The sequence below is a fragment of the Anser cygnoides genome, chromosome 14 (assembly GCF_040182565.1).
Source record: "Anser cygnoides isolate HZ-2024a breed goose chromosome 14, Taihu_goose_T2T_genome, whole genome shotgun sequence".
Lineage (NCBI taxonomy): Eukaryota > Metazoa > Chordata > Aves > Anseriformes > Anatidae > Anser > Anser cygnoides.
Genome location: NC_089886.1, coordinates 2,633,130 through 2,646,567, shown reverse-complemented (window position 1 = coordinate 2,646,567; position 13,438 = coordinate 2,633,130). Strand labels below are relative to the sequence as shown.

The 13,438-nt window shown below is 46.5% G+C and overlaps 1 protein-coding gene across 5 annotated transcripts in view; it reads left to right on the top strand.

The window, feature by feature from the left end:
* The first annotated feature begins 418 nt into the window (after positions 1-418).
* Positions 419-13,438, top strand: part of FSTL4 (follistatin like 4) — a 213,656-nt gene continuing 200,636 nt past the window's right edge. Inside the window, exons 1-2 of one of the 5 annotated variants that reach the window (XM_067005500.1) lie at positions 419-564; positions 5,515-5,650. In XM_067005500.1, the coding sequence (XP_066861601.1) occupies positions 5,522-5,650 (129 nt within the window). In that variant the 5' untranslated portion in view covers positions 419-564; positions 5,515-5,521. Of the gene's footprint in view, positions 565-4,612; positions 5,175-5,194; positions 5,410-5,514; positions 5,651-13,438 lie in introns of those variants that run through there. The other 4 variants (XM_048057187.2, XM_013175835.3, XM_048057188.2 and 1 more) reach the window with 4 other exon arrangements.

Genomic DNA, 13,438 nt, shown 5'->3' with positions numbered 1-13,438 from the left:
AGGGCCCCCCCCGTCCCCTCGAGGTTTGCCCTGGTGCCCCCGGGGGACTTCTCCCCCGTCCCCCTGGGGCTGGCTGCCCACGACGGGAGGGCGCGACACGGGGGCGCCTGGGGGTAGCGTGGAAATTTGGGGGGGGGCGCACCCCTCCCCCCCCGCCCCTCTCCCAACCCCCGTGCCCCGAGGGGCCGGCCCTGCCGCCCCCTTCCCAACGCCCCCCCCCCCCAGCCCCTGAGCCGCGCCGTGAGGGCTCCGCTTCCTCGCCTCAGGGCTCCGAGCCCCGACGGCGCGGCCCCCCCCCCCCCCCCCCCCCCCCCCCCCCCCCCCGCCCCGCTGCCCCGAGGGGGCGGTCCCGGCGCCCCGCACAGGTGCCGGCGATTGGGTGGAATATGCAAATGCGGCCGTGACGTCAGGCGGCTCCGGACCCGGAGAGCAGAAATAGGGCCGGCGCGGCCCCCCCCCGCCTCCGCGGCCGCCGCCGCTCCCGTCCCGGCCCGAGCCGTCCCGCGGCCCCCGGCCCCGCCGCACCCCTTCGGCCGCTCCGTCCCGCCCGGCGCCGCGCCCCAGGTGAGTGCGCGCCTCGGGGCCGCGCCCGGAGCGCCCCCCGCGTCCCCGTGGGTACCCGGCGGAGAGCTGCCGGGGGAAAGGGGTGTGTGTTTTTTTTTTTTTGGGGGGGGGGAGACCCGCCTGGCGGAGCGCTGCGAGGGGGCTTGGGGGGGGACACCCCGCTGTGGGAGCCTTCCCGCTGCCGGCTCCGCGGGGATGCTGCCGGGGATGCTCCGGCGATGCTGCCGGTCCGCGCAGAGCCCGCGGGAAGGGCGTAGGAACAGGTGGGCACCCTCGGAGGGGGTCGCCCCACTCCCCCCGCCCCTCCTTTTTCCTTCTCCCCATTCCCGCCCCGACTTCCGCAGCTTGGGGACGAAGAGGTGAGAACGGCTCCCTCCCGGCAGGGTGGGCTGCGCTGGGGCCGGCCCCCCCCCCGCCCAGCCGAGCCGGGCAGGCGATGCTCCTGTTCCTGCTCCTGATGCCGTCGGGGGGGGGCTCGGGGTCCCGCCGCGGTCGCGAGTGGGGCCGGCGCTTCCCCCCGCGGCCCCTGGGTGGCGCCGTGGGGCCGGCGGCAGCCCCCGGAGCGCCCCGACGGGGCCCGAGCCCTGGGGTGCGCCGGGGGCTTGGGGGGGGGCTGGGGGCCCCGCTGCCTCCGCGGGCTCTGCTGGCGGCGGAGAGCGATCGGGGTTTGTTTATTCGTGGTAATCCTGGGCTGCCCGGCCGGCTCGAGCTGCCTGGGGTGCTTCTGAGCGGTGGGACCCGGCGGCTGGGGGGTGGTGGGGAGCACCGGGTGCCCCGCCGCGGCGGTGCGGAGCTTCCCCGAGCGTGAGCCAAGCTGCGGCTGAAACGCACCGAAGGGTGGCAGAGGCAGCCTGGCAAGCAAGGGTTAAAATCTGCCAGATTTAAGGCCCTTCATTCCAACCGGACCGATGTTCTCAATTTATTTATTTCTTTATTTTTTTTTCTGGGAGCATCGAAGTGTCTTGAATTTAAAGTGAAATATTCTTTGAGATACTCCGAAGCGTGCTTTTATGCAAGCGAAACGCCTGGTTTGTAGCTAAACGTCGCCGCTGATTCCAGCGAGTTCCTAACGCATCAAAACTTTACGTAGCTGAGATGCTGCGGATAGCTGACGGAAAGCGTTGTTTGCCTTTATTATGTCGTGCTGAAAGGTCATCTTGGAAAGGTTCTTTTCCTAAATTTGTAGCCTTTATAGCACTTGACAAGAAGTTATGGACATGAAAATTATTTCGCAGGCCACAGAAATACTGTTTAGATAAGGCTGAAGCAATTGGAACAGGCAGTGGCAGAGGAACTGAGGACCAGATCCTTATCTTGTGCTAGCAGAGCCAATTTATAGAGGTAATGGTGTGGTCCAAATGCCTTTTTTTTTTATTTTTTATTTTTTTGCTTATAGCAACAGCCATAACTTCAGGTAATTAAGTTGAACCTTTCTTTCTAATGTGGAGCTTGTTGGAAATTATTAAAAGCTATTGCGAACTATTAATTTTTCGGCACTAAAATTCAAGCTGCAATTTAAGTAGCCCTGAAAACAAAACCAATAACTGGTTTTGGCAAATTGCTTAATATTATTACGGTCACCCTAATTGAATTCTAAAAGCTGCTGTGTTGTGGAGGAAAAAGTTGTGGGCTGCCGGCAGCAATCTGTCTGCCTGCCTACTTGTGCTGTGTGTCGCTGAAGTGCTTTAAACAACTTGTGGTGTTCTCCCCGCAAATGGCCAACGTGATTAGTGCCTGCCTTTTCCAAGGTGACCCTTTCTGCTTGAGCAGCTCTAAAACCTGCATCCTAAAGCCTGTGCTGGTACTTCTGGCTTGCATCTGCTTGCCATTTCTCTTCATTCAGATGTGTAGCCCCAATTTCTATGTGAGTTGAGGCTCCCCCTGTATATTCGTGCGCACAAACCCATCCGAGCGCAGGATGGGGGCATTCTGTAATTGCCAGTGTTACAACAGCACCTGCGGGGCTTGGCCAAGTAACAGCGCGTAGCATGGTGCTGCTCTGCTGGTGCGAGTGTTTCTTGGCAAAGCTGTGCCAGCTGCAAGGAATGCTGCAGTTCTCTAGTTCAGAGGAAGAAGCCACAAGCTGTAGGTTTACCTCCAGCCTTTGTATAGTATCTCCTATAACATAAGAACCAGGATGGTTTTGGAAGTAATTCCCCTGAAACCAAAGGAGGTGTCACAAAGGGATGTGATGCTTAACTTTGTTTACTGTGTTTGAAACAGTCAGGTTTAATTGGAGTGCTTGCATTACAATTACTAGCTTGTGCTTTGCATGGGGGATTAAAATCTGTCTGTTCCCATGTTGCTATGAGCAGGTGGGTGACAGACTCCCCTCTCCACCCTCAGTTCTTAGGGGGCTTCTAATGTTTAGCTGCAAACATCGTCCTTCTGTGTGTGTGTGTGTGTATGTGCGCAATGGCTTGTTTTATGCAGGATGTCCATATGCAAGCTGTGATTTATCTGGGCAGCGATGTCCGTATGGGCTCATGTCCTGCATATTGTGCTTTGCTCAAGTGAGGACAGGAAATTGGTGGTGAACTTGGCTGAGTTTATAGTGATCCGTTCAATCTATTTGAATGTTTTGGTTGACTTTGGGGAACTTTGCGCTGCAGACCAGTAGCTGTGCTGCATGGTGCAGCTGCAGACCTCATCTTGCCAGGAGTCTTCTGCTTAGCTCAGGCAGATGTGCTGCGGCTCAGTCGGGGTGAGGGGATGCTGGGGTACGGTTTGGGGCACCAAGCAGCATGGACGTGCTACGTGACTTCAGAGTTAACTCTTGCTTGATATTTATAGCGTGCATTTGTTGCTTGGTTTAGGCTATTCAGATCATAACGTATATTGCTGTGTCCTTCTCTTCTTGTGAGTGAGACCAATTAACGTACTGTCAGTCAGTGTGCAATAAAAATAAGTAATTCCTAAACTGAGAGGAGGATGTTCTACCAGTTCCATTTATAAAACAAGCAGTTTCTAGCATGCAGATGCTGCCCTTTCAGTTTCATCAGTGTTATAGGCATCTTAATCCAAACACCATCATGTTTTCTAGTGGTTGTCTACTAAATATACACGAAACTGGCTGGTCCCCTCTTTGGGTCTAGGATTGTGATTTCAAGCAGCGTACGAGTGAGAGGTCTCTAGAACTGCAAAGTGAAACGGTATTTGCTGTGGTGGTATCAACAGAGCATACAAAATACCTCTATAAAACGTGAGAAATAGTATTGCTCTGCGAGAGCAATTCATAATGTAACAATGTACTTGTCGCTTATTGATATAGTGACTTTGGTTTATTAAACATTTATTTGTAGCCCCAGTAACATTACATCTGAGGTTTCTAATTGGAATTTAGAGAGCCTAATAAATTTTGATTTCATCCTGAGTGCTCTCAGTTCAGGGTGTTTACATTAGTGCTGAGAAAAAGCAATGCCTTAATTCCGCGGGCGAGCGGTGTGCGGTGACTGTCGGCTGTGTCGTTTTATTGACAGTATGTCTCTGGGCAGACAAAATAGTTGAGACCAAAGCAGTGCTGGTGTGAATAGTTATGGTCCCAAATTAATAGGGATGTGCTAAGCCTTGGATACACCCTGCAGCAAATACACGGTATGAAAACGCTAAAATGAGTCCTGTCAAGACGAGGTTTGTCACAGGGGCTTAATTTTGCCATTAGCGGGTAGCATGTCTCGTTAATGTGTATCGCTCAAGCCAAGCAGCAGCCTGTCACTTGCATGTTGTAGCAATGCCGTCTCTTGCTTCGTTAAGTGGTCATTATGCTTTATTGTGAGTCTGCCTTAGCACCTTCTGCGGCTGCTGTGAAAGGCTGAAACTTCTCTCAGCTGCTGTGGAAATGGAGCCAGGCTTGAAGACCCCTTTGGTATCTTCATTATGAGAAGTAACAGCACAACCTGGTGTCCTGTCCCCAAAAAGGGCAGATGAAGTACAGAGCTCTCAGGTTCAGCTGTACTTTTGGAGCCCAATGTCCCTTAAAATGCTCTTGGCTGATCTTCAGGGCGTTAGCTCAGGGTTACGCACGTACACACAACATGCGGCAGTTCCACCTGACAACACTTGGAGTAGCTTGCACTTGTAGTATTTCCAAATTCGTTTAAAAAAAAAGAGACAAGAACATCTCTCAAAGGGAATGCTGCTGTGGTGGAAATCCTTGCTTTTATCTCCCCGGTTCCCTGCTGCTGCAGAGCCAAGGCAGGGAGATGGTGCTGGTGAGCAGGATGAGCCTGAGGGGGCTTAGAAATGGCCTGGCTGGGACAGAGGCAAATTAGCGGAGAAAGCACAGCCCCAGGAGAGGCTCGCCTAGATCATGGCTGGAGAAATGCTTCAGACCTCTTGGGTACAGAGTTTGCTTCAGGTCTTGTGGGTTGTATTGGGTTCAGCGGCCATCTGGGCAGGTCTCTTGTGACCAGGAGTGACAGGCCCCGTGTTCCGGGTGTCGCCGTGACACCCCGGGCTCGCTGCTGGCCCCTGCGAGCTCAGCCTCCGGCAGCGCAGTGGCTGAATGTGCTCGAGGCAGGTGTCGTCCTCCGAGTCTGAGAGGAATAACAACATCTTCTGGCACACTGCTGTAAGCCTCCGGTGATCAAAGAAATGAACAGCGGTGTCTGGTGAGGCTTTTGTGACGATTCGCTGCGGGTAAAAGTGCATGAAGTGGCTGTGAATAACCCGGCGCTGCTTGGCTGCCTGAGGAGGGGTGAAGGCACCTCTGGGTTTCCACAGAACCATAACCTGGTGTGTGGGGCGGCTTGCTCCTGGCCACAGCAGTTAAACTTGGAAATCCCAGTGGTCCAGCTTGGCAGGGGCAGGCTGGGAACAGCACGCCCGTTGGAGGATAATCTAGGGGTAAATATTTCACCAAGCTCTTACAGTAAGCTTCTGCATGTTACTAAATTTGAGCTGGGTTTTGTTTTTGAGATTGCTTTATGACTGTTCTCTTGTTTTCAACAGACGTGAAATGATGAAGTCAAGAAGCTTTTGGTTATCTCTCGTACTGCTTGGGGTTTTCTCATCTGTCACGAGGGGATGGATGGACTCGGCCGGGAGCAGAAGGCTGTTTTCGGATGCAGGGAGGTTGCACCAAGAGGTACTGTAGATCTGCTGCTGCTACAACTCTTGTCTCTATTTTTGTGCTGAGTTCAGGCTTTTTGTGCTGTGAAAACAGAAGACAAGTGGGGGCATATTTACTTACGTATTTGTACTAAACACCTGCTGAGGAGGTCAGTGAAGAAGCAATGATTGTGAAAGGACCATGAAGCACAAGCTCTTACACTTATTGAGCATATCGCTGTAGTTCTGGGAGGAAAATTGTGCGTCTGGCTGTTGTGGAGATTTGGTCTTTGTCCCCCAAAGACTTTATGGTATGCTCTGTCTTAAGGCCACTGGGACCCATTAAGCTAAATTCAATAAGCAGACCCCGTCCTGGCTCTTCACTTGGGTCACTGGATCTTCAGGTGAAGCCTGAAACAGGCCATTTGCTAAGCATACCTGAGCCATAGGTCGTTCCGGGAGGACCAACAAACTTAGAGCCCATGTCGGCTTCTGGGCACATGGTGGCCTTTGGGTGACAGCGGTCCTGATCCCACCAGAGAGGACCCCGAATGCACAGCCTGACGGGGGGGTTGGGACTCCTGCCTTAGTGCGGGGTGGTGGCGCCTGTCACCTTTCATGCTCTGGGCTTGTGGCAGGTGTAAAGCAACTGAGCCTGTTCTCAGTGCTGAAGGTGACAGCATTGGCTTTACTTCTGGTGGCAGGAAAGCCAACGCTGTCAAACATGTGGCTCCTGTTCAGCAGGACTTGGTAATTATTTTAGTGGAGATTTCGAGATTCCGATGTTCTGAGTTCTGCCTCAGGGGTACTTTTACCTTGAGGTAGCCCTTCTCCATTCTGTAAAAGTGAAGAAACACAGTCACCCTCACCTCCTCTTGCGCTTTGTTGCTGTGTAGTCAACACACAGCATACAGGCACTCTAATGATTAAATGTTTTTGTATTGCCTTGGATCATTTTAGCTTTTTAAAAATAATTAAATATTTGGCATGGTTTTGTATTTAAAAAAAAATAATTCTTCACTAATGCATATTAGTTATGATTTTTGAAAAAGTTATTCTGAAGAATTAAATTCATTACTCAAATGATTTATTTTAATATAAGCTGTAGAACTATTACACTACATGAAAGACATTCGTTCATTTGATCTTGCTCTAAAAACCATGAAGTTATTGCACCAATTACTTGATCTTGCTTGAGGTGAAAGGATCTAAGCTAGAAATGCATTTGTTCAGATTTGTACAGAATTTATAACCGGTGTGAATATTAAAACTTTTAATGTACAAAACACAGTTAAAATAGCTTCCAGGGCTGTAAGTTGTAATGCAGATTTTTAATAAAGTAACTGTACAGAAAGCTTGTTCCCCAAGAAAGCGTTTATAAGGTGTAACACCAAAGACCAAAATAAATCTGGAGATCCTGAATGCAGCTGTCAGGTAGGACAGCTAAATTGAGGTAACCGCTCTTTTCTCAAAATGCATTTGTTATCTTTCAGAAAATAATTTAACTTTAATACGTTTTCATAAGAAAAAAAATATTCTTTTCTAGTGATATTTGGCTTTGTTCAACTGGGAGTTCATCTCCTGTGCAGTGTAATTGTGGCTGTTCTTCGTTTATGGAGTTGTGGGTTTGGAGCCTGTGCCAGCCAGGGCCTCAGATGCTGCTCTTTATTCATCAGTAATGTTTGTTAGCTACCAAATACATGGCTCCTGATTAATATGTAATGCCATTAACATGCATTTAAATAATTGAATCACAAATAGAAAGCTCGTAGCAATTCACTGAAATTGCTTTAAAAATATGTAAAGAGTTAATTTACAGGTCAAATAATTTGAAGTATGCCCTGATCTAAGATTCCTACAAACTTCATCAAAGCAAAGACTTGGCTATGGGTCACTGACCTTCACTAATACTTGTTCTGATCTACATAGGAACAAGTTTACTGAATCAAAAACATTGCTTAATTTATGTTCAGATTGCTAAATCGATTTCTTCATGGTCTGTGGTAGAATTATTGCAGTTGTGCTTTGCATTTATAAAGGGAAAAATAAGTCTTGAGGCCACAGACTGCAGTACGCAGCCTTTCTGCATGAGGAAGTAACTTCCTAGCACAGCAGTGGTGTCTGTTTTCCTGATGCTCAGCCTTCCACCTCTCAGTTTTATGCGGTGTTCCTGAGAAGAAGCTTGTTTTGTGAAATATTTTTAGTCTTGATTAGAACAGTAATAAACGTGTGTGCAGTCTGGAGTTCCACGGGTATATAACGAATTGAAATGGAAAACCTAATTAAAAAGGACAATGTTGGTACTAAATTGAAAAGCTGCAACTTGCTTGGTCCATATTAATTTTGGAGAACGTTGCTGTCATTTCACGTTGTGAAACTTCTCAGGCTGGTTCAGGCGGGTGCTGAAAAGTTCTTGAAGCTTCTGGGTGCTGCACATGGAGCACCGTGGAGCTAGGGTGTGCAGCTTTCTAGGGTTGAACCATGATGGAATTAAGTTCTACCGAGTGGAGTATATTCAAAACCACAGATACATAGAGCTCATGTGCTCTGAGGTGATAGTTACAGAAAAGGCTTTGCCCCTGCATTCAGCATGGCTGGTTTCATGTTAGGTTGGGCATTTTAGGTGGCCATGTTTCACGGACAGCTTTGTTATATTAGAAGGCCTTTGGTTTGCCTTTGAGGCAACAGATGGTACACTCCGGGGTCACGTCTCCTTTCTGAAATGGAAAGGAATTCTTAAAAATGTAGTTTGTGAGTTTTTTGCTACTTTTGGTAGCTGTGGGGAGTCTCCAGTACAAGCACAGGAGAAAAGGCCCAACCTGAACTAACCCTGGAGTTCTGCGTATCGAATCTGAGGCAGAACTTGGTCAGGAGATTCGAATGGAGTGGTTTGTGCTGGGCTGGTGAAGGAGATACATTTTTTTTTTACCAGTATTTCTGTCACCTTATCTTGCTTTTGCCTTAAATTGTACCACCAACCTCAAAGTATCATATGCAGCTATGCCAAGTCTTGTTTTTATGCTAATGGATGTAGCAAACATGTTCTTTTTAAGGTGCCATAACTTTCTTATTGGCATCTGGAAGCTTTCAGCTGTGTAGATTATCTATCGTTTGACTTGTTCATTAGTTATTACTTGCGTAGCACCTGAGCTGCTTAAAATCTCCAAGTAATAAATGTCACCTTCACCTTCAGCATGACTGCAAACAGCTGTGTTGCACCAGCCCTTCTGTGCCATCCTGCACAGGATAAACCATCCCTCTGGAGTCCACTCACAGCCTGAACTGCGCTTCTCTAGGAGTATCAATTATTCCCGAAATTTCTAATTATCTGCAGATTCTTCAATGTTGTTTCACTTAATGCCGCAGCTGAAGACCACAGTTGATGATTCCAAGCAGCAGGGGAGCAATGGGGATGGTTTTGTGCTGCTTCCCCTGGCAAAGTTGTATTTCCTGATCTGACTACGAAGGCACTGCTTTGGGAGGCAAGCTACAAAACTGCAAAGGCTTTTGATAAAAGCTTTTGCTTATAATTCAAATAGAGGCATAATTTCAGAGCGTGAGCTTGGAATAAGACAGGCACAGTGTATCAATTTTATATGCAGTTGAAGATCTAATATCCTGGTATTTATTTTAAGAATTATTAGTGGTAATGTATTCTGTTGTGTGTGTGCTCTTGCTGCTTGTAAGTCAGTTTGGAGAAAGGAAGGAAAGAATCGGATTTGAATTAAAATCTATACTGGGCTACAGCCTGCTCCTGCTTTAAACCTTAATGAAGGGAAGGGGAGACAAGGCTTATATTTATTTTTGTATAACTTTTGGGAAATACTGGTAATTCACTCCTTGTTACCTGCATTTGTGGTATCTCTTAAAAGCTGTAATTGCTGCTTGTAGACCATTCTAAATTTTAACTAGTATATTATCCCTTTGGAGATGCAAAACTTTGGTTGTAGGTGCTGCTTATCAGTGTAAATGTAGTTCAAGGTGCACAAGTTCTGTAGGCACAATTTAAAGGTAACTTAAATTAAACTTGCATGAAATCCCTTACAGAACCCAAATCCTGCTTCTTTTAATTTTTAAAACTTCTGGTAGCATGTGGTGTGATACTTCATGGTTGTCTTACATTGCCTAGCCCAGTGGGGGCTATCACCTCTCAACTAATAGCAGCCACAGCCAGCAGCTGACCGCAACTGCAAGTGGTTTCTCAGGTGCTAATGACCTTGAATTTTGGTGCTGGAGGTTGCCAGGGTTGGGTGCTGTTCCCTGAGGAGTGGAGGGACAGTGAGGCTCAGGGTGCTTGGCTCAGCTGAGCTGTGGCACGAACTGACTAGCAGGAATCAAATTTTCTGTAAGTTTTTCTCATGTCACAGTTGAGCAACTGTGAAAAATCATATCTAGGTGGGGAAATGCTGATATATTCCTGAAGCAGAGAATTAGATCAGAGTAAAACTTATCTTGCAAATTAAAAAAAAAAAAGGCAATTTTAACTCTGCTGTGATGATGTGGATGGTTATGTTTTCTGACATCCTGTTCAGAAGCTAATTAACCTTAAAAGACTAAATATTGACCAATTTTTTTTCCAAATGTAGCATATCCTTCATTCAAAAAAGGGTATAGCAGTGGCTTTTAAAGGAAGGCAGTTCTACTTGAGAATCCTTTCTATCATCAGGCTGGGTATTTCTTACCTTTTTACGTTAGGAAGGATATAGCTGCATATTTGGAATTTTTTTAAACAGGCTTCCCATGAGCTTCCAGATGACAGTGTGGAAATTTATGGAGCTGTACCTGAGCTTCTAATCTGAAGTCCTGAAATAGTGAATAAAATCAGAGAAGCAGCAATTATCTCAATTAGCTACCGTATGTTTGAGCAGATGATACTGTGTGATGTGAGACATCAGATTTTCTCAGTTTATACTAGACAGGACAAATCTAAATTGCCAGCTTCTGTCCTGATACCAAGCTTTCTTTAAACCGTACTGTATAACTTATTTTCTTCCTCATGCCTGATTTAAAAAAAAAAAAGTTCTCTGCCTCATTAGCATCTTCTTCGGGAATATATTGTGTTCATGGCTGTAAACAGAAAAATCCTGATTGTTAAACCAAGCTACGTATTAGCCATAACTACTGCATTTGCTGCAATCCGCATGCAGAGTGCTCCACCTGGCCCTGTGCTGGATGTCAGTGTAATTGTCTTGACCCCTCACTTGAGATAAGAGCATGCTCTGAAGGGGGGAAAAAATCCATGGGATAATACTCTGTTAGTAGGAACAGCCACTTCTTTATTAATTTGCTAAATGACTTAGGGCTATATATTTAGAAATTGTACAGCAGTTAGGCTGATCCAGAGAGCAGGTCCCTGGAGACTTGCTGTGTGCAGAGGTAATGTCTAATTTTGTGATAGACCCAGCATGAGCCCAGCTGCATGTGCTGAATTGGCTTTATCCTGTGTGAGCACTCCCGAAAGTACCTGGTAAGAGGGCTGCTAGAGTCCAATAAGAGATCACTTGCTGATCCGAAGTGTTAGCTATTCTTCTCTATCTTGCATCTCTTCCATTTACTGTGGTAATTGGCTCTGGCAAGGACTGCTACACCAACCTTTGCATATGGTTATTAAAAAACTGAATTACTCCTTGTGACTAAATCACAATCAGTATTAAAGGACAGGTCTGAAAACACAGCAATTCAGGAGATAATATTGCAGTACTTAAGGGCAGTTGGTATCTGTTTGGTACCAGACTCGGTACAAGTCAGACATCAGGCTCATGTGGTCAGAGGCTGCTAATGAGAATAGCAAATGCACAGCCATACAGAAATATCTGTAAATACTGGTGTGTAATTGTACTTAGTGTTGTGGTGGGTCTTCCATTATACAAAAATGGAAAAAAAAATAAATAAATTCAGTGGAGGCTGCAGTGAAGTATAACAGAAAGGAAACCTTTGACCATAAAGTGTTTTGGTAGCATTTTGCCTGAGTATGAAAGGTGCTGTGTGCTCCTTGGAAATAATGTGATGCACACCTTTTCCAGGGGGGTCAGGAAATGAGGAGCCTCCTGTTTCAGCAGGAAGAGCAGCATCTTACATGGCCTGGTCTGCCTGCAACAAGGATTTGCAAGGAGAGCATTGCTGTGTTGTACAGCAATATGTTGTGGGGATATAACACTAATATTGATGCATTTTTATACAGAGGTATTCAAAGAATTTATCTACCCTGATACCAAACAGACCCGTAAGTGGTTTTGCTGCTTGGATCTGCCACTGATGACTGTCGGTAAATCCACTTGTAGCTCCTTGGTCACCAAGCAGTGTCCTGCTTGGTGTATTGTGTATTCCCTATGTGTAGTTGCATTTAACTCTGCCCAAAAATACCCTTCCACTCTCCCCCAGTGTTTGTTCTGAATGAAATCCGATTCTTCATTCTAGAAGTACTGTCTGTGCACCCATGATTCAGCATTAATCAGGAGCCTATAGCGCAAACGGGCTATTATGTTTTGGCAGGACATCTTGATGCTGTCTTCTGGAAGGCTGGTGTTCCCTTTTAAAAAGGCAGGAAAGGGATTTGTGCAAGGAAGTTGCTGAATTGCATGAGGTTTGTGCAGGTGTTTGTGCAATGCTTCCACGCAGCATCTGGGGGGGAACGAAGTGTGTGATAGTGGGCAGGGAACTGTTTCTGATTAGGTTTTTTTGTTCCATCTAACCCATCTAGGATTAATAACTGTATTTGTTACCACTGCATCTGCTCTCATGTGCAGACACAGGTTTGGTTAGTCGTTCAGAGATGTGCTTTTTCGGTAGATAGATGCCTTGTGAACAGCAATACTGGAGCAAACATACTACATTGATTTCCACATAAGCAATGATTAGGCACCTCAGATACAGAACAGAGGGGCCCTTTGTTCTGCCTTCAATTAACTAACTTTAAAAAGGAGGAAAATAGGAAATAGGTACTGAAACTGAGCCTTGACAAACAAAACTGCTGTATTACATTAAGTGTTACAGTTTTCATGAAGCTTTACAGAAGGAATGAAAAATCGGAGACAATTTTTTTCACTTAAAAACATATGATCTATGCCTTGATAAAATTAGATTTTTAGTTAAAGGAATTTGCAGTCACTAAATGGCGGCCATGAAATAAGTCTCATTTATAACCATCTGCTTTATGGCTTCTGCAGAGAAGTATTCCTCAGGCAATGCATCTGAGAACTTTTAATGTCATTTTTATCAAAATGGTTTGGTTCTCTACTAATGTTATTAAAACCTCTGATTTTTTTTTTTTACTTGAGCAGTATCTTACACTTCAAAGAAAGGGCGGCTGCTCCTTTTTGTGGAGATTGCCACTGTCACAGCATGCGTCATGGTGCTGTGCCTGTGGCCAGACGTACCAGCAGTGTGTCTTAGTGGTATATTAGATCATTAATAGAAAGGTCTTACGTTTAGCATGCCCTCAAGGAGGAAAATTAGCATAGTTTCCTTTGTGTTACAAAAAAAAGATTAGGTGGAGGCAAACTAAAAAAATACTGAGTTCTTGCTGTAGTTTCACTTGGAGGGACAGAGGCCTCAGAGTTGTTTCTACCTGGAGCTCGTTCCTTTTTGTGGCCACTTAAATCCTGCCATGGCTGCCAGGTGTTTTTCTCCTTTCCCAGGTTTTTGTGTATGCTTCTGAAATACTGAGTGTTCTCAATGCCGTTGGCCTCTTCTCCATGAAAGGGGATGTTTTGGGGGTGTACCAAGCGCTGACATTCTCCGTGGTAATGAAGTGGTTGCTTGCAGCCTGACCTCGTATTCTCCCATTGTATTGCCATCAAGATTTTTCCTCTGAGTCTTGCATCTG